This window comes from Manis javanica, chromosome 18, assembly GCF_040802235.1.
Source record: "Manis javanica isolate MJ-LG chromosome 18, MJ_LKY, whole genome shotgun sequence".
NCBI lineage: Eukaryota > Metazoa > Chordata > Mammalia > Pholidota > Manidae > Manis > Manis javanica.
This window is the reverse complement of record NC_133173.1, coordinates 14,577,621-14,596,682: the sequence shown is the minus strand read 5'-3', so window position 1 is coordinate 14,596,682 and position 19,062 is coordinate 14,577,621. Positions and strand designations below refer to the sequence as shown.

At 38.9% G+C, this 19,062-nt stretch overlaps 1 protein-coding gene across 11 annotated transcripts in view; it reads right to left on the bottom strand.

The window, feature by feature from the left end:
- Nucleotides 1-902: 902 nt before the first annotated feature.
- The window catches only part of MEF2A (myocyte enhancer factor 2A), a 156,725-nt gene continuing 138,565 nt past the window's right edge, over nt 903-19,062 (bottom strand). For 7 of the 11 annotated variants that reach the window (XM_037000443.2, XM_037000448.2, XM_037000442.2 and 4 more), the window contains 4 exons: nt 13,791-13,814; nt 10,684-10,810; nt 6,639-6,765; nt 903-5,022 (listed from right to left, as the gene is read on the bottom strand). In XM_037000443.2, coding sequence (XP_036856338.2) covers nt 4,611-5,022; nt 6,639-6,765; nt 10,684-10,810; nt 13,791-13,814 — 690 coding nt within the window. In that variant the 3' untranslated portion in view covers nt 903-4,610. The remainder of the gene's footprint in view (nt 5,023-6,638; nt 6,766-10,683; nt 10,811-13,790; nt 13,815-19,062) is intronic. The other 4 variants (XM_037000451.2, XM_073227100.1, XM_037000446.2 and 1 more) reach the window with 1 other exon arrangement.

Genomic DNA, 19,062 nt, shown 5'->3' with positions numbered 1-19,062 from the left:
TGGCACTAGTCCACTTGACCCCTTAGAAGCCACAGGATGTCACCTCCTAACTCCTGTGGAATATGGGGAAAAACGTTTTTCTTCTCATTCCACAACGAAGTGGTACTTGGATTGGATCCCTTGTGAGTGACTGGGCCAGCAGATGGGACAGGCTGGCACCATCCAGCTGGCAGAGGGCTGGTGCCAGTGGGACACAGAATCAGCTTAATAACAAGATAAAGCCTAGAGGAAGGCACCCATGGGAGTTAACTAGGAAATCACAATGAACTGATTTTAAGTAGCTGCAGCTGTGATTATAGTCTTTTCGGCCATAGGACTCAGCCAGCTTTCAAAACCTGCCAATAGCCTCACCGTAGCCAGCAAGTAAAATTTAGCTTTTAATTTAGTTGACACCAAGAATATGCCTGGCCGGGAGCTGGCTTAGCAGGCAAATAGGAAGAGAACACTTCCCACTGCAGGCTGAAGAAAGTTTTCACACCTATCACTTTTGAAAATAAAACTCAGTTCACTTAGAAAATCTTCTGTCTTCTGCTGCTCCTAGCTCAGTATTAGGTGTGCATTTTGGGTAAAACAAATCATTTCACTCTCTAGACTTGAAAGATAACTAGAATCTCATGATAGTAAGTTCTAACATTGTCTACGCCCCCTCTGCACTTTGGTGCAGCATATGCTGCAAGCAGCTGTCACCAGATCCCGAATGGGTTCAGCCAGGCCCACTGACACGCACATGACTGCCAGGCCGGCCAATGCTGGGGACCCAGTTACGGACTGCTTCCAAATGGGTCCAAGGCTGCCCTTGCTGCCTTGACGTCTCACAGTAAAGGAGACCTGCAGGTGGAAAGGGACTCTGTGCAGAGGAGGGAACGGAGAGGGCTGGGGGAAACATGACAGAGTCTGCAGTGCACAGGAAAAGCCAGTCCGTCTTTACTGTAGTGAGTGCAGGATACAAATAGTTTACAACAACCTCTAGCATTTTCTTAACCATTTGATAAAAAGTTCACTATATTTATTGTATAATGAAGAAAAAAACAACACATTCAGGGAAAAATTGAGATTAACTTATTTTTCTTAAAAGGTTCATCTCAAGGATGGCAACAAAGTCCAGCTTGTGCCGCCAAACGGTTTTACATGATCAAACCGTGTACAGCTTCTTGTGTGAACTGTTGACTACAAACATTTACCAAATACATAAATCTCTTTTAAAAAAGCCATCTTAAATATAGCAAAGCAGTGTCTTCTTGCACAGCAAAGTGAATAAAGTTTCTACAGAGAAATAAAAGTTTTACATTTGTAAAATCTTTTTCACATTCTAATCATCTAGCTTCTTATGATCCAATACCAGGAGTTTTCTGGTTCCGTATTTACTATGTATTTCTTGTGCGCATGATGGTTAATACAGAAAATATGTTAGTGCTTTATTAGTTGTCCTTAAAGGAAATGGTAAAACATATATTGTTCTTTTTCGAACAAACCCCTGATTTAGTCTCTAACACAATGGACATAATTAGGGCTCAGAAGATGGAGTTTTGATTAGGACCATCTGTGGACATGCAATGGTGACTGTCACTCGCAGTGGACTACCGGTCAGAGTGCTGGAGGAAGACGCACAGCTGCTGGGAGCTGTACTTGAGCCAGTGCAATTTAAGCTTTTTTTGTTTTTGTCTTTTAGTAATAAAATACTTCATCTCAAGGATAAAATTTTCTCATGATGGTGTCATACAAAACACGAGTGTAAAAGGGTAAGAAAAGTAGGTTCTAAAGTAACACCTTCATTGTCTTCCCCACTCTGAGTTGGTTTCCACCAGGAGATGTGTGTGTTCTACATGGTGCATGGTGTCTGGGTGAGGGGTGTCTGCCAAGTCCATATGCTCCGAGTCACACGGGCATATGGGAGAAGGGTTAACAGTCAAATATTCACTTCCTGAAAAAGGAGTAACATTGTTACTTGGTCAGTGTTACTGAAATACAAACTCCGAGCCTTGTGTAATATTATTTTAGAAAACAGTAGTTGTACTGATTATAAACCTGCATAGAAAGAAAGACTACTGAGATACAGTCAGAAAAGCCATCTCGTAAGGCACACAAGAAAATAGACAGTAAATGTGAATGCGTTAACTCCTATTCCAATGTACAGCAGAAGTTCATGGACATGCATAAATGATAATGAAAGTCACTTAACACTTTCAAAGCTATAAATGGTTTACAAAGTGGTAAGGATTATCTTAGAAATTCAGTGTTGGGAGACTGTCTTGTTTCAATTAAATATGACCTTGTGAAGAAATGTGCCTGTATTATGATGTTCAGTAAAATAAGTACATTTTAAAGAAAAGCTAATCCTTTATGAATTAAGAGCCAAATGTCTTTACTGATGAAAGGAGAGAGAATAGCACCCTCCCTCGTTTGGCCTCTTTCCAAATTTACTACCCACACCGTCATTAAAGGAGAATTCCCTTTTGCAGCTCGCACGCCACAGGTTTATCCTGTACCTAATACCTGCGCGTCAGGAAATCTGGCTGATGATTTGTCACAAATGGCATAGGAGGAAAATGTCAGAAGGACCTCAGTTTAGGGGAAAAAGCAAAACATAAGTAAAAATTGTAGGTAGCTGCTCAATATTAAGTTTAAAATATAAAATAGCAGCAATTAAAAAACCCTTATATTGAGTTTCTCAAGAAAGGGAGTATTTAAAAATCTATGATGAAAGATATACAGGACTTTGAATCTGTTCATGGCACAAGTCCAGGAAATGGATGAACTTGCCATTACCACCTAGTCATCCACCTATAAGAGTGAGGCCTTGCTCACAGCTAAGCTGAGGGTGGCAACAGTGCCAAGGATCTGCACCATGAGAGGGCATTTCCCCACACGAGGTGTCATTTCAACGCACAGAGGTCAGAATGGTGGTACTTTGTAACCAGCCGCATCATTCTATTTTTAGAGGGTCAAAGGAAAAAAATCCCTTCCCCCACGAATATTTTTCCCTAATCATTTACCACTTATAAAACCTTTGTGCTCATCTACTATTTCGCCATTTTCTCTAATATTAATTAAATTAGGCCAGCTTTTTCTACTATATATTTTTTCCTCACAAAAGGCAAGTTTTAATGCCTTATAAAATCTGTTACAACACATTTTATATTTATGCAGGATGAACTTAACACCAATTTTCTTTGCCACTTTGCTATTTATGTACACATATAAAATATATAATGATGCTCAACCCATACAGCACAAAGATTACAATGTAACATCACACATTCACCACCAGTGAGGGGAGAAACCCCCTTTATACAATCCTCTGAAAAGACTGGGCTAATAATTAAAATCCAAAGTACAGTATATTTAACAAAATAGTAAATATTAAACAGTGAATACTCTACTTAATAAGGATCTCGCCTTTCCCCCAAATTGGCGGCAATCCACAAAAATATACTTTTTAATCTGGTGACCATACAATACATAGGTACTTACATCAAAGATGATAGTATATTTAAGATGCTATGTACACAAAGAGTTTGGCTCAACTTTTAATTTACATATAGAAGAGTAAGTGTTCATGGCTTTTTTTTTCCAAGGTTCTGCTTGTAAGATATTTTTTCCCCCTCTTAAAATAAAACTAAAAAGTTAAAACAAGATAAAGCTATTCTCTAAAAAAAAACAAAAACAAAAACAAATACGACATACAGCTTTGGCTTATATAAATAATTCATAGCAGAATGTGTTCAAAAGTAGTGAATATAATTTTATATATAGTCATCAATTCATAAGGGTGTTTTCTTTCATATAAAATATACATGAGCTAAAATCAGTTTCTTTAAGATATGAATGTAAAAAGAAACTTCCGACATATTCCAATTATAACTTAATATATTAATTTATTTTGTTACTGTTCTATATTTCTAGGCTAGTATTTTCTGAATATCTCATGCGTGTTTTCTATTCTCTCTTTTTTATTAGCTAAAGATCACTTCTTTGACCCAATACATTTTTGCACGTGCAAAACAGTTATGTGTGTGGGGCTTTTATGCTTTTTTTGTTTTTTGTTTTTTTTGTTTAGTATCTCAGCCCTTTCCCATGCACCCCTTTGCAACAGAGACCCATGCCAGGTTGGGTAGTTAATATAAATGACATTTTATGTACAGTATTGCTTTCTTGGTTCCTGCTTTTCTACTGCTCTGTTCTACAAAGCATTTTTCTTAAGTAGCTACAGTCACCGCACAGTTGAATAAAACAAGTAAGGGGCCCTCTAGGTTCTGCAAGCTAGTGTGGGAGAATTATATATGGGTACACGTTTCTCTGCAAAAACTGGTTATCTTATGAAACAAGTAGTCCAAGGAGGTGCCAGACTAGACTGCCTAAAGGGTGCTTTGTCTGCCATGGGTCGCACATCTGCAGATCTACAAGGAATTTGCAGGTTAAGTGCCTGATTCCGTGTATGCAACACACACCCACACATACACACACTCACACCCACATACATATATATGTAAAGGGATATATATGTATGTATGTACATATAAATATATTTAACTCATGTCCTTATTTACCAATTTAGATATGTAGGGCAGTTCACTGCAGTAACACAAAGTACAAACACCAGCCTGGAAGCCTTAGGTCACCCATGCGTCCATCCTCATTCGCTTTACGGAAGGGCTTTCTCTGTCCTCAGCATTTGGGGGTCGGCCAAGCACGATTGGAGAATGGAAGTCGGCCCGCGGATCCTCCCGGTCGCTGCCGTCGTAGGAGCTGCTGGAGCTGCTCAGACTGTCCACAGGGGAGCGACCCATTTCCTGGCGGGGCTGCGGCTGCGCCTGGGGCTGGGGCTGGGGCTGAGGCGGGTGTGGAGGCGGTGGCTGCTGCTGCTGCTGCTGCTGCTGCTGCTGCTGCTGCTGCTGCTGCTGCTGCTGGAAGCCTGATGGGGTCATTCGATCCCGGGGAGGTGAAATTGGTTCTGACTTAATGTTGATATTTTGGTTGGTATTAATGGATAGATTTGAACCCTGAGATAACTGCCCTCCAGCACTGAAGGAAAAAAAAAACATTAGATGATTACTGGGAGTGATGTGACAGGCATTGCCTGACTGAAAAGAGCCCGAGGTGTGACATACTGTCCGAACCCCCATGACTGGTTCGGCTTTGGTCATCCCCTGCAGTGCCTGGCACAGAAAGAAATCACGCCTCCCTGAGAACAATACAGCCGAGACCTCCAGGGGCTGCTGCTACTACCGCAGCCTGGCGCTTCGGCCACTGAGGCACCCCCAGCGCTGTCGGTGTCTGACGCTGTGCGCGGACCCCACCGGCAGGGGAGCAACATGGCAATGTGGGCTCTGCTTCCTTGCTCCTTCCTGGGCTGCTCCCCTGCTCTGCTGTGTGGCAGGCCCAGTGTCTTGTCTACTTTCACAGAAACCCTAAAAAGTCAGTCATATCTCCCTATTTACTGGGTGAGGAAAAGGCTCAGAAAGGCCACGTAGCTTGCTCAGAGTAGTACAGCAGGCCATGTACAAGCTTTTCCCCCACTCTGAGCGCCAGACTGTTTCCACTTGCTTTTGGCAGGGCTAGTTGTAGTATGTTCGTTTAGGATGCACATACTCTGCGCAGGCCCAAGGGCTGAACAGCTATAGAGGCAAAGAAATTTTCCCAAGATGCTCTGCAACTCTTTCCATGCCATAATTTCCAAGAAGACCACTGATAACAGTATGCTTTGTGGAATTACTTCAGCATGCAGGAGGGAAAGGGTTTGCTGAGCTAGGGCTCTGTGGGGACTTTCAGGGCAGAAGCTAGGAGGCTGGGTGTCTTTAGCATCCTTGGCAGGGGCAAGGCAGCCAACCCTCACGGAGGCCAGCTGGGTCTGCTATGCCGTCTCCCTCTGGGATGCTCTCCTCCGCCTGCTCCTTATGCCCACAGCTGTCTTACTGGTTCTGTAGGGCACTGGTTCTTTCTCTTTACTGCTAGTGATGTCTGGTCCCACCTAGGCACCGGTGAAAACGTCACTTCTATTCCCACACATAAAGAATATTCTCTTTGTGAACCCTGCTTGGTAAGGTAGTGTGTGCAGCGGGCTGGGACCAATCCAGTGACTTGACTGATTCATATGAATCCCATGTGCCTGATTCATACACAAGACATTTAACTGCTACTATTCCTCCTCTACGATCTAGGGAGAAAACAAAGGGAATAACTTAATTTGCTCTTCTCAGTATACTGATACTGACCAAAGCCAAAAAAAGAGAAAGGCAGTCAGTAGGCCTCGATTCCTTCCAGCTGCCTTTCTTCAAACAGTGGGACCAGACACTAGGGTGGGAAGTGGGCATGGGAGAAGTTTGCTTAACCCCTGGTGGGTAGAAAGGGGCACATATGGGTGACATCTGTGCCTCAACGCTCAGGTTCTGAGTCTCTCTGCCTCACTTCGTCCATGTAAGATAAGAGAAGCCTCGCCCCTGAATCTCCTCAAGGAATGCGTTTGCTCAGTACCCAAGCTACTGTCTAGAGTCATGTAAAAAACTATTTTCTCTAAACACTGTGCCACCTAAAGAAGAATCTGTAGAATATTCACACGAAGGTCAAAGAACAGAAGTCCACAGCTGACTGACAGAAAGCGCACAGAGGCCAGGTGGAGGGTGGGGGCTTCAGGTACTCACACCAGGGAGCTGAGGGCGGCTTGTCCTAAATGGTGCTGCTGCCAGGCCGACACCTGCCCCAGCGACAGCATCCCCGGGGGGCTGAAGCCCTGCAGGGCAGTCAGGTCTGCGCTGGTCAGCGAGTAATCTGCAAAGGAAGGGCAGCTGCTGTAACAAGTCCATGCAGAATCTGTTTTCCAAATAGTAGCTTCGTAACTTCCTAGGTTGAGAGAAGCCATGTGCTTCATAACATAACTCCCACAAAAATTTTTCTTTTGGGAATTTATAGGACCTAGCTAAATTTGGTTATCTAGAATAATCTCAATAAAATAAATTTTAATTTTATAGTAAATGTTTTAATTATTTCACAAAAAGTTGAGATACTTTTTCCAGACTTTGTTGTAAACAGAAATTGTAAGAAGCCCATCACTAAAGGATGTTCCTGTGTGGCTGCTAAAGAAATATGCCCACCACTACCCTCCTGAACACAAAGAAACACACCAGCTCACCCAGACTGAGCCTAACATCCTGAAGTAGAGGGGGAGCAGGAAAGACAGTCCCCCTCTCATGGGGTGCCAAGCTTAGTCACATGGCAAATACATTATCACACAATTAATTAACTGCATTTTTCAAAATACAGGAGTTATCAGAGATCCCTGATTGCATACAAAAGAATCTCAAGTTCACGAAAATGCTTTGTATTACAGAAGTATAACACAGCTCATCTTATATGAATGCTTTAGTCATAACCACTTTGACTGAGACCTAGGACGTAGTTATTTCAGTTCATTATTAACACTTGTTTTTTCCATTTAGTTCTAAAGAGAGGTGGCAAAAACTCTGCTACTTTTAATTTCTTTTTTAGGTCTCGAGAGATATTTAAGAAGCTGGTCTTCCTAGTGAACCAACATTTTTTAGAAAAGAATTAAGTTGGGTCAGCAAAGCTGTGCTTAAGATTCTGTCCTGACTCTACATTTTTCTCATTTTTTTGCTAAGAAAGATTGCCTCATTCATCCCCAGTCCTACAGATGCTGGGGCAGAGAACCCATCACACCAATGCTTTCCACAGCGCCTCCTCCAGTCCACAGCCCTTCTGACTGACTTCTAGGTCCTTGCAACGACCTACCTGACATGTCCACTCGGATCTCTCTTCAAATACCTCCAGTTTGACTTGACGCCCACTGGACTTGTCCCTTCCTCCAAGTCTGGTCCTCTAAATACTCCATATCAAAGTAAATGGCACCAACATTCACCTAGATGGTTGCTCGTGCCAGAAACCTGTGGTGTTATCCTGGATACTTTACTTTTTCTTCCATCACCAACCACACATTCTTGTCAACTCTAATCACTGTCTCCCAAGCCTGCCCAAGTTTCACCATCTCTACTGCAACTGCTCTAGTCCGAGCCGTCAGAACATTATTTAGACCACAAAGCCTCTTGTATGGCATCCTTGCATTCAATTTTGCCCCTAGCCCACTGTAGCCAAAGTGATCTTAAAATAACAAATATGGTTATGACACCTCTCTGCTTAAAACCTTTTAATGGCTTCCCAATGCTCTCCAAAACAATCTTGAAAATCCTCAACATTCAGCCTACCTAGCTTTATAGTCTCACCCCTAACGACCCCTGTGTCATCCCCACCCCTCTAGCCATGTTCTTGCTGCCTTGGCCCTTGCGTATGCTCCTCCCTCTTCCTGGAGCTCCCTCCCTACTCCGTCTGGCTGAGGCATGCGTGCTCCAGGTCGAAGCTTAGATGTGGCCCCTAATACAACTGCACTAAATTATTTCCAGAGCTCTTTGTCTTGTATCTTTCTTCCCTGATAGACCCTGTGTCCCACCATTAGCCATGCACTCTTGTATTTCTAGTGCCTCACACGGTACCTGCTACACAACAGGTGTCCAACAAGTAGGAGTTGAACGGATGCACAATTCAGTTTGTGCAGCTAGAGGTGAGCTCACTGACGGGCATGATTCCTTCACACAGAACTGCTGGACTTCTTAAGTGTTGCTCATTTATTCGTCCCTCTACTGTCTGTCTAGGGTGTGTGTGACAGAAAGGTAGATGATATACCCAAGAAAGATTAAACACGGACAAGTGTTTAAAAAAGACAAGTAGATAAATACATTAAAGATAATGTGGTAAAACTCAGAACAGGTGCTCTGAGAAAGAGAGCAAAGGCTCAAGAGAAGAAATGAGACTGAAGCAGGTGTTTGATAGTTTTATGAGAGCCTGACTTCATTTTTATGTTTTGGTAATTCCTTCTGGACTTACAAAACACAAATTCTTTCTAACCCAATAGCATTTCTAAGAACAAGGGTAGTGGAATTTCTAATACTGAAAAACTTGCCATGAAATGCTCAGTAAGTTGGAATCTAACTTTGACACCCCATTCGAGCCCCATCTTCTCAGTTAATACTCCTCTGAACATTCTAGCTCACTAATTTCCCTCTTTCCCAATCTTCCCAAGTCTTAGAGTATAAACCAGTAACCTCAATAACTCAAGAATTCTCCTCTGCAGTTATCAACTTAAGTAAGTCCTGTCTCTCTATACAGAATAAACTTGGGAGAAAACGACCCGAGCATAGTGTCACTACGATCAGCGCACTGCAACAGAATTTCTTAGAATGCACAGAATGGAATCTCTTGCTAAATTTACTCTAGATTTGCAGTTAATGGATATGGATTTTATTTTTCATAATGATTGTAAGAAAAGGTAGTGGTCATTTCCTAACAGGCTTTCTTTTCACTAAACCTTTTAAAGTTGTTTCTGTTTTAAAAGAACTACTTGGCATTGAAGCAGTGATCACGTGTGCCAACGGCTCTGCCCTCCTCAGGGAGCTCCAGACAGCAGTTTGAAAGGCTGTGGGAAAGCATTTATCCTAAAGTCTAAAATTAGATGATCTTTTTTACAGTCTACTTACAGGAATCATAAAAGAATAAATCCGTGCACTGCAGTCTCTGGCAAGGTATAATTTAACTATTTCTCTCTTTCCTTCTTCCTTTGAAGCATCAGGTGTTTGGCTCAGCTGGTGGGAAAGTGAAACCGCACGCATTTTCTGCCGCTCCTCAGAAAGGCCCACCTGAACCGCGCGGGCTGTGCACCCAGACTCTCTGCGCACCCCTGCAATCGCTGCAGCATTCTTAAACTTTCCTCATGTACCCCCAGAATAGGGCATTTTAAGATAAAATGTCTAAATAAACATAAATGAGTGAAAAGCTCCTCTCAAGAGGTGAGGAGTGACTGGCTCTGAGGAGAAACAAGAAAGGTCCTTTGCTCCTCAAGCACAAGCAGAAACCAAACTGGTAGATAAAGGAACACACAACCCTCCTGGCACAGCTACACATCTGCCACATCCCTGAGTCCTGAAGTCCAAAGGTGTGCAGGGCAGGAAGCAGTATCACCCCGGAAGAGATGTTACCCTGAAAGGGACATCACCGGATGTGAGGTCGGCCGGGAAGTGATCTCATTGTGAGCCTGTCTATATAAGCTGTGCTCAGAAATAAAATTGCGTCACTTGTCGGCCACGAGCAGTCAGTGGACCTCCTGATCCCAGCTTTGGTTTCCGTGTCTTTCTTCTATCTTTCTCTGTGCTTCCCTTAATCTCCTCAACCACCCCTCTCAGGTTCAGCTGGTTTGTGGAGCTGGTCTCCACACAAAGGGATTCAGTCTTTCCCAAAGTAGGTTAACACAATATAAAGAGGAAAACATTTGATTTCAAAAGCCTGGAAGAGTGAGATACTATGTAATGAGAAACGATATAAAAGATTCCAAGCAACATGTTATTACCCTCCTTGGTTTGATGCATGCCATCATTTTGGTAACAGCTATTTTTTTCTTTCTCAGGATAAGTAAAAGTTCATTTTGGCTAATGATTCTATGATCAATATATTTTTGTAATTTTTTTCAAGGCTAGCATGATGTTTTTTAATATATTCAAATATGAATCTAAAAACTGGGAATCATTCACTTCAACAAAATTAAATAAATTGTTTAAAAAAATCACGAAAGTACATGTTGATCACAAAACAAAATAAAACCCACAAGCGGCAACAGAGCAGGCTTACCTGTATTGTAGGCGGTCGGCATTGCTGAGTACACAAGTCCCTGCGGAGGCAAGCTGGGGGTGGTCACAGACACTACTGGGGTGGCTAGAGGTTGAGTGGCTTGAGAACTGTTTATCCTTTGGGTGTTCTGTGAGACAGAAGAAAAAAGAAAAAGGTGTTATTATGCAAGTATTTATGTTCAGACTTAAGATTTTAAAATAACATTCAATTTAAAAGTGACATTTTTCACAGTTTTATGATGTGAATGTTATTTTCTGAAGCAGTGATGATGTGAAACCTGACAAATACTATTGGGAATAACTGAAATATTTAATTTTAAGGGACATATTTTTACATTAATTATTCACTTTCTCTTATCTTTTTCACAAAGCTTGTTAGAGGTATATGCTTAAGATAGGAACTTGCAATATGGATGCTAATACTTTCATGTTACTACAATGATAAAATATGTATATAGCCAGACTAACCTAATTAAAGTACGTGTATGTTTTAAATACATGAGGATAACAACTGCCATTTGTATATACAAAGCTCATAAGTCCATGAGTATAGGGATCAAAACTACTTTTATTTGCAGCTTTACTTGTTAACATGGTTTTAAGTCATGACTTATTCAAGTACAGCTTATATTTGGACTTCCTTCCTAGTGATTCTGTAGTTGATATATTATTTTTTTTCAAAAGACTTTAGAGCAGTTTTACGTTCATAGAAAAATTGAGGGGAAGGTACAGAGAGTTCCCATGTACTCCTACCCCTACATATGCATAGCTTCCCCCAGTATCAACATCACCCACTAAGTGACCTATTTTTTAACAACTGGTTCAGATATGTGTCCCTTCACAGCCTCCCAACTCTTTTGAAAGGAGAAGCTCTGAGGAGAAAGCTTTTGAATAAAGTACTTTTGTTAAGACTATGAATGGAACATTATTACCGACTGCATAAACATAGTATCCTATCTACACAGGGAATGAATTTTAAAAATTAGCTACGGAATAATCAAGTCAGTTGAAGATAGTCACTGTCCTCTATGTGTAGCACAATGACAGCAGTTTTTCTCCTTAAATTGCTGTCCCAAGAAACCTTTGGCCCAAGATTTCTATATAACGGATTAAAAAATGATATAAATACATTTATTCCTTTTGATCCACAGCTACTCCCCTAGAGTAGTCATGAAGTAAAGTTATTTTAGAATTACAAGTCTTCTAAAGAAATCTCGGTAGGCTGGCTCTCTCCCTAAAAGTCAGCGTACTCCGGAACACCCGCTCTTTCTCACTTTGGGCCAGAACCATCCATGATTATATTTTGGAGCTCAAATCAATTTGAACAACTGTTTAAATTTCAACAGATTGTTTTTCATTATATTTTGATTCTGACATAAATCTTTATTTTAAGTTTTAAAGTCTGAATTAGCTTAAGTTTTAAAGCATCTGAGTAACTGTTTATGGCTTTTGGTTATTTATTTCTTAATTACAAATATTTTTATGATTTCTAGATTTTATAGTCTTCAAAGATTTAGAATTTATCTTTGAGATTCTGTAACTGAAGGTGTACTTCAAGGAATGTAGAAAATCAGTGTATGACAATGGGGAATATATTTTCATCTCAGCATCAAGCTAATAATTTTAATATATTTTTGAGATAAAGATCTACTTTGGACTTGTTCTTACAGATGTGGTCACTGGATCTTAAGAGTCAAACACTAGGTAAAAGAATACAGCATGACATAGTTGGGCCTGGCTCTATTCACGCCATGGCTTTGTCTTCATGGCAATCTCCTGGCATGACCTCAAGACAGGGGGTGGTGCGTGTGTATGTGGTGTGTGTTCACAGTGACACGCCAATATACTGGTTCTACCCACCAAAGCCGGCAATCTCAAGAGCAGAGTTTTATAGAGTAAGTGACTTCCAGAACCACTAGAGGGCAACATATTGCTGGATAGTTCATGAAGCATTCATGACAACTGAAATAGTGAGGTCTAATCTAACATGAATTATTTTATCTTGAATTATAAACTTCCATTTGCCAATCATTCCTGTATCATTAATTATATTTCCCCCCAAAATAGTCCAAATCTGCACATGATATAATCCAACACAATAATGACTAGTATATTTTAGTTCACCAATACAAAACCACATCTAAAACTGTGAGTGATCACAAAGTTAATGATCTTTTACTTAAAAGGACAAAGCACAGGCAACCACATTTGAAAAGAACAAATTGTGCCTAACACACCAGCATGCATATATGTATAGTAATAAAATGTAAATAAAACCAAACAGATAGATGCCTTTCCCTCATGCTTCCATGCAATCTGAACCCTTGTCCAAGCTAAAAACTACATTTTCAAGTTTTTAATTCCTCTTAAAATCATCTAATTAGCAGCTGACTTTGAATTCATATGATTACTTGTGTGAGGTTCAAGTTTTAGTTCTCAAAGAAGAAATAGATCAACTGAAAGTTACCTTTAGTCAAATTTATTTCCTAGAAGAAAAGCCAACAGAAATAATTTATTTTGGAAAAAAGGAATGTCTGCTTTGAAGAACCTTCTGATAGAAAAAAAGTAAATTTGTGTACGTTCAATTACAGGCATTCCTTTCAGTAAACAGGGAACCCCCTTGTGGTTCAGATCTTCTCATGCAGGATGAAATAATTCCAACTCAGTGAAAAAGGTGACCTCACCAAAAATGATGTAATCTTTTTGAAAGGAAGAGAAATAACACAAAACCATGTGTTACAAATCTGAGGAACTTTGAGGGGTGAAGTCATTTTCTAAAAATATGTTAATAATTTGGGGAACTATATAAGGTATTTTGGATCTGTCCTATAAAAAATATTTAACAAATGTCTTGTGATCATTGACAGCTACTGTTTTGAAGGCTTTATTCTCATGTTCCCTCCAACAAATAAAATAGGTCAAGATGTACAATTAGAAAAACTAGACTCTGTAGAACCAATAAATCAGTTTAGTTATTCTAAGTGTTTAGATTGTGTTTAATAGCAAGAAAAAAAACCCTGTGTAACAAAGGGAACGTTGGTTAGATAAAAACATTTAAGAGAATTAGTACTTTCTATATCAACTCCCTTCAAGCAGAAGCCCACTCACCAACTCCAATTCCTCTTCCTCCGACTGCACTCAGCACATAAGAGGGATAAGAGAGTTACTAAGACTGGCAGTACTTGAAAATAAAATATTTCTTTAGAAAAACATGTTATTTGGACACTAGCAGTTATTTGGAACTCTAAGGAGATGATTATATGCATAATGAACATAAATACACTGTATCTGTAATTTATTTCAGAAGACTGGAAAGATTCTTTTAAATTCTCTAGAGCCAGGATTTTGAGACACTCCCTCCCCTCAACTGGGTCTGCTCTTATGCTGGCCCTGCTCACACACAGCCATGTAACTGCAGTAGTATTTAAAAGGGGGTTGTAATCATAATACCAGTTTATGGTAGGAACTTTGAGAATACTAACTCTATTCTTACATCTGAATCCTCCCTCCCCTAACCCGCCTGGTCAACATTATCTCCTACTAGATTCTGTGCTCCTCGATGGCAGAAATTATCTTGTTTTCTCACAGTAGCTAGCCCAGTGTTAGGAAACAAGAACTCAAACATTTGCTAATAAGTGCAATAGCTTTAAGTAACACAGATTTATGTTTATCACTTGCAAATACAGTTTTCATATGAATAAAATCATTTCAATGGAGAAAAGCCACAGATAAGAAGAAAATGAGACTGGAGGAGAAATGAACTGTTAAGTCATGTAAAGAGATGAATGAAATACTTGTTCCTTTTCCCCTACTAAACATCAAGAAAATATTAATAAAGTGGAAATAATCTAACGTTTATTTCATTTGATTCAAGTCAAGCTGCTTTGTAAACATCTAAAAGGTGTCTTTGTAAGTATCACTGATACATGATGCCCCAGTCTGAAAGCAGGTTTTCCTGCAAACAGATAGGTAAAATAGGAGGGAGGCTTGTTATGTACTCTGAAAAATAATCACACGGTCTACAACTGCTGTTTCAAGTGTGGGCAAAATGCTCTCCAATTGTTTTGTTACAGATGTCTTTACACATCTCCAACTGTATGTCAAAATACTATGGGTGTGTGTATGTGGTTTTTCACTTTAACCTATTGGGATAAGGATGTAAATAGTTTTATAAGGCAAACTGTGAGTAGTCCATGCAGATGCTTCATGTTTTCTTAAAAAAAGATCAGAGATAATTTTGACAAGTTGCTAAATACCTAAATGTAGTTTGTCCTTAAACCTTTCAGTTTACTGATAATTTTTATAAATGTATTTGTGTGCCTTAATGAAACTTTCTATAGTTTTTATTTCTGAAAGACTGGCAGTTGCTTCACATTCAGTTCCTAAAAAGTGAACTAAAAGGCTATCCCTAAGTAGCATTTTTTTTCTTAGCTCCTTTTGGGGAGGTATATTTCTTTGTTATATATGTATTTTTCACTTTCTGTTCTGAGTAATTTTAGACGTAGCAGTTGCCAAGAGACCATATCCTCACACACAGCATCCAGCTTCCCCCGATGGTTAAGATCCCAAAGAAACAACTCAATTGTCAAAACTATTCACACAGCGGTAACCAAAGCCACAGACTTCACGCTACTTGGATTTCACCAGGCTTTTCACCAATGTCCTTTTTCTAATCCAGGTTCAGACCCTGCATCACATACATACTGTTAGTTCTCATGTATCCTTAGTTTCTTCTGGTCTATGAAAGTTCCCTCAGTCTTTTGCTGTTTTTCATGACCGTCACAAGTTCTGAAGAGTACCAGTCAGGCATGCTTAGAATGTCCCAGTTTGGGTCTGATAACTTTCTCATAGATAACATGGCTTTTTGAAGAATACCAAAGAGGGGACATGACACAGTATCAGAAGACATATGTTATTCTATTACGAGAGATGTTAGCCTTAATCTTCTGGTTAAGTCAATGTCTTCCAGGATTCTCCACTGTAAAATCACTATTTTTCCTTTTGTAAACAATAGTAATTTGGGGAAAGACATTTTAAGGCTATGCAAATATGCTTCTTCTCCTTAAACTTTTGCTAATTTTAGCATTCATCAATTACCTTGATGGCAATCATTTCTGTACTGTGGTTGTGATAAAGGTGATTTGCTCTCTCTCTTTCTGTGTATTAATTAGAAATCTTAACTCTAAGGAAGACTTGTCCCCTCTTCCTTTATCTACTTAATCATTTGCTTATATCAGTAACAGACTCGATATTTTTTATTCCTTGGGTTATTTATTATTGTTTTTTATTTTGTTGCTTAAATTGTTCTAGTTTTGACCACTGGAAGAAGCTCTTCTGAACGGTTAGTTTCTGTAACCTTTTGATGAATATTTCCCTATCTTTTGGCACCTCTGGCTCATCTTGTATTTTCCCCATCCCAGCTCTATAATCAATCAGTTATCCAAGGAGTCCTGGTTCTTTTTATTGGTGAATGGCATTTAGAAACTAAGATCTGAGTGCTAGGCAAGGCTCAGCTACCAGGTGTCCTTGCTTCGAGGTCCTCTCTGCAGACAAAGCTAGGAAATATATGATGTATACTAATTAATATGTACACATCTTTATTTCTGTGTTGATCAACCTGTATATGTTTTTACAAGTAAGTTCACACTGAAACATCTGAATACAACCCAGAAACATAGAGTCCATTTGAGCCTCTCCCATTCCTACCCACTTCACTCATTTGTAACTTTTGTCTCTAACAATGAAAAATCTGTTTTTCATCAACAGCGTACTCTTGTTTCAATATTCTGTATGTGTGTGTAGAAATTTACCATGCACAATGATTTTATACATTTTTTGGGGTCTCCATCCTTCATAATATCCAGTCAAAATAGTTCCCAAAGTTATTTAGACTAGCTCTTTTCTTCCTCATCCCTTTCAGTATAATTTACAATCAGTTACAAATTGTTATAGTCATGTGTCACACATGTGTCACACAGTGTGCATTCCATCTTGGGTTCCTTTTTTTAAAGGCCTATAGTCAAATCCTTTGTATTGTGCAGTTTTATGAGTTTTAACAAAAGCATACACTCATTTATTAAACAACACAAAATCACAGAAAAGTTTATCACTTCCAAAATTTTCTTACACTATCCCTTTGCAGTCAACTCCTCTCCCTACTTCTGGCAACCAATGATCTGTTTTGTATTTTCCAGAATGAAATATAAATGAATCATATACTATGTAGTCTTTTGGATCTGGCTTCTTTCACTTAGCAAAATTCATTTAAGATTCATCTATATTGCTGGGAATAAATAATTCATCCTTTTTATTGCTGAGCTGTATTCCTTTGTAGGGATGTCCCACAGTGTATATCCACTCATCTTTTGGAAGGACATCTGGGTTGTTTTCAGTTTTTGGCAATCATGAAAAACACAGGTTTTTTTGTATAAGCAAAGTTTTCAATTCACTTGATTAAATACTTTAGGAGTGGGATCACTGAGTTGTATGACAAGTACATATTTAACTTTATAAGACACCACTGAACTGTTTTCCAAAGTGGCTATACTATTTTGCATTCCAAGCAGGAATATATGAGAGTCTGGCCGCTCTGCACCCTTCCCAGAATTTGGCATTTTTGTCTTTTTTTTTTCGTTTTGGTCATTTAATAGGTATATAGTTGTACCATTCTGGATTCAAGTACTTTGTTAGATATGTGATTTGCAAATATTTTCTTTTAATCTGTAGGCTGTCTTCATATTCTCTGAATAGAGCCTTTTATAGAGTAAAACTTAAACTTGATGAGAACCAATATATCATTTTTTTTCTTCATGGATCACGCTTTGGTGTTGTATTGTTTTCTCCAATGCTTTCTTTGAGGAGTTTCATGCTTCACATTTGGGTCTATGATACATTTTGAGTTAATTTTTAATAAGGTATGAGTCCATATCGAGGTTCTGTTTTGCATATGGATACTGAATTATTCTAGCACCATTAGTTATATTGACTATTCTTTCTTTATTGAATTGCTTTACTACCTCTGTCAAAAACAAGCTGAATATTCTTTCGTAGATTTTTTTGGATTTGTTTTGCCCATTCATCTATGTGCCGCCCATCTTTTTGCCAATACTACACGTTGATTACTATAGCTTTCACGTACGTCTTAAACCTAGGTAGTGTGAGTCTTCCTATTTTGTTTTTTCAAAAGTATTTTGGCTATTGTAGTTCCTTTGCCTTTCCATATACAATATAGAATTGGCTTGTTGATATCTACAAAATAGCTTGTAATTTTGACTAGGATTGTGTTTAATCTGTAGATCAATTTAGGAAGAAGTAACATCCTGACAATAATGAGTCTTCAAATCCATTAACATGATGTATCTCTCAATTCAATTAGGATTTCTTCCAAAAGTGCTTTGTAGATTTTTGCATGAAAATCATACACATATTTTCTTAGATTTATACCTAGGTTTTTCCTTTTTTTCCTCCATTCTATTTAAACAGTAATTTTTAATTTCAAATTCCAATTTTTCATTGCTGGTATAAGAATACAATTGATTTTTGTACCCAACAACCTTGCTTGAACTCACTGATTGGTCCCAGGAGATTCTTTATGCTTTTCTGCATAGAAAATCGTGTCCTTTGTGAATGGAGAGTTTGATTTCTTCCTTCCCAATATGTATGTGTTTTATTTATTTTTCTTGCCTTACTATTCTGGCTAGGACTTTCAGTACAATGTTGAATATGAGTGGTGAGAACAAACATCACTGCCTCATTCCTAATATTAGTAAACGATTGTTTCCCCCTTAGTAGGTATTATTAGTTGTACGGTTTTTGTAGAAGCTCTTTATTAGGTTAAAGAAGTTCCCTTCTTTCCCTAGTTTGTTGAAAGTTTTTTTTTTTTTTTTACCACGAGTAAATGCTGAATTCTGTTAACATGATGAGTTACAGTGATACATTTTCACATTTAGCATCAGACTTGAATTCCTGGGATGAAAAGCCACTTGGTCTTGATATACTATCTTTTTTATGTACTGATGAATTTATTTACAAATAGTTTGTTGAGGATTTTATGTCTAGAAATCATAAAGAATATTAGTTTGTAGTTTTCTTGTAATGCCCTATTCTGGTTTTGTATCAGGGTAATGCGGGACAACTAAAAGAAGTGTTCCTACCTCATCTCTTTTACTGAGACTATGTAGAACTGATACCACTTCTTAAATGTCTGGTGAAGTTTGCCAGTGAAACCAAAAAACTGTAGATTTGGTTTTTATTTTGGGAAGGTTTTGAAACTAGCAATTAAATTTCTTCAATCGATATGTACTATTCAGGTGAAGTGTTTCTTCTTCAGTAAATGTGGTAATTCTTTTGCACTTTGTATCTTTCAAAGAATTTGATACCA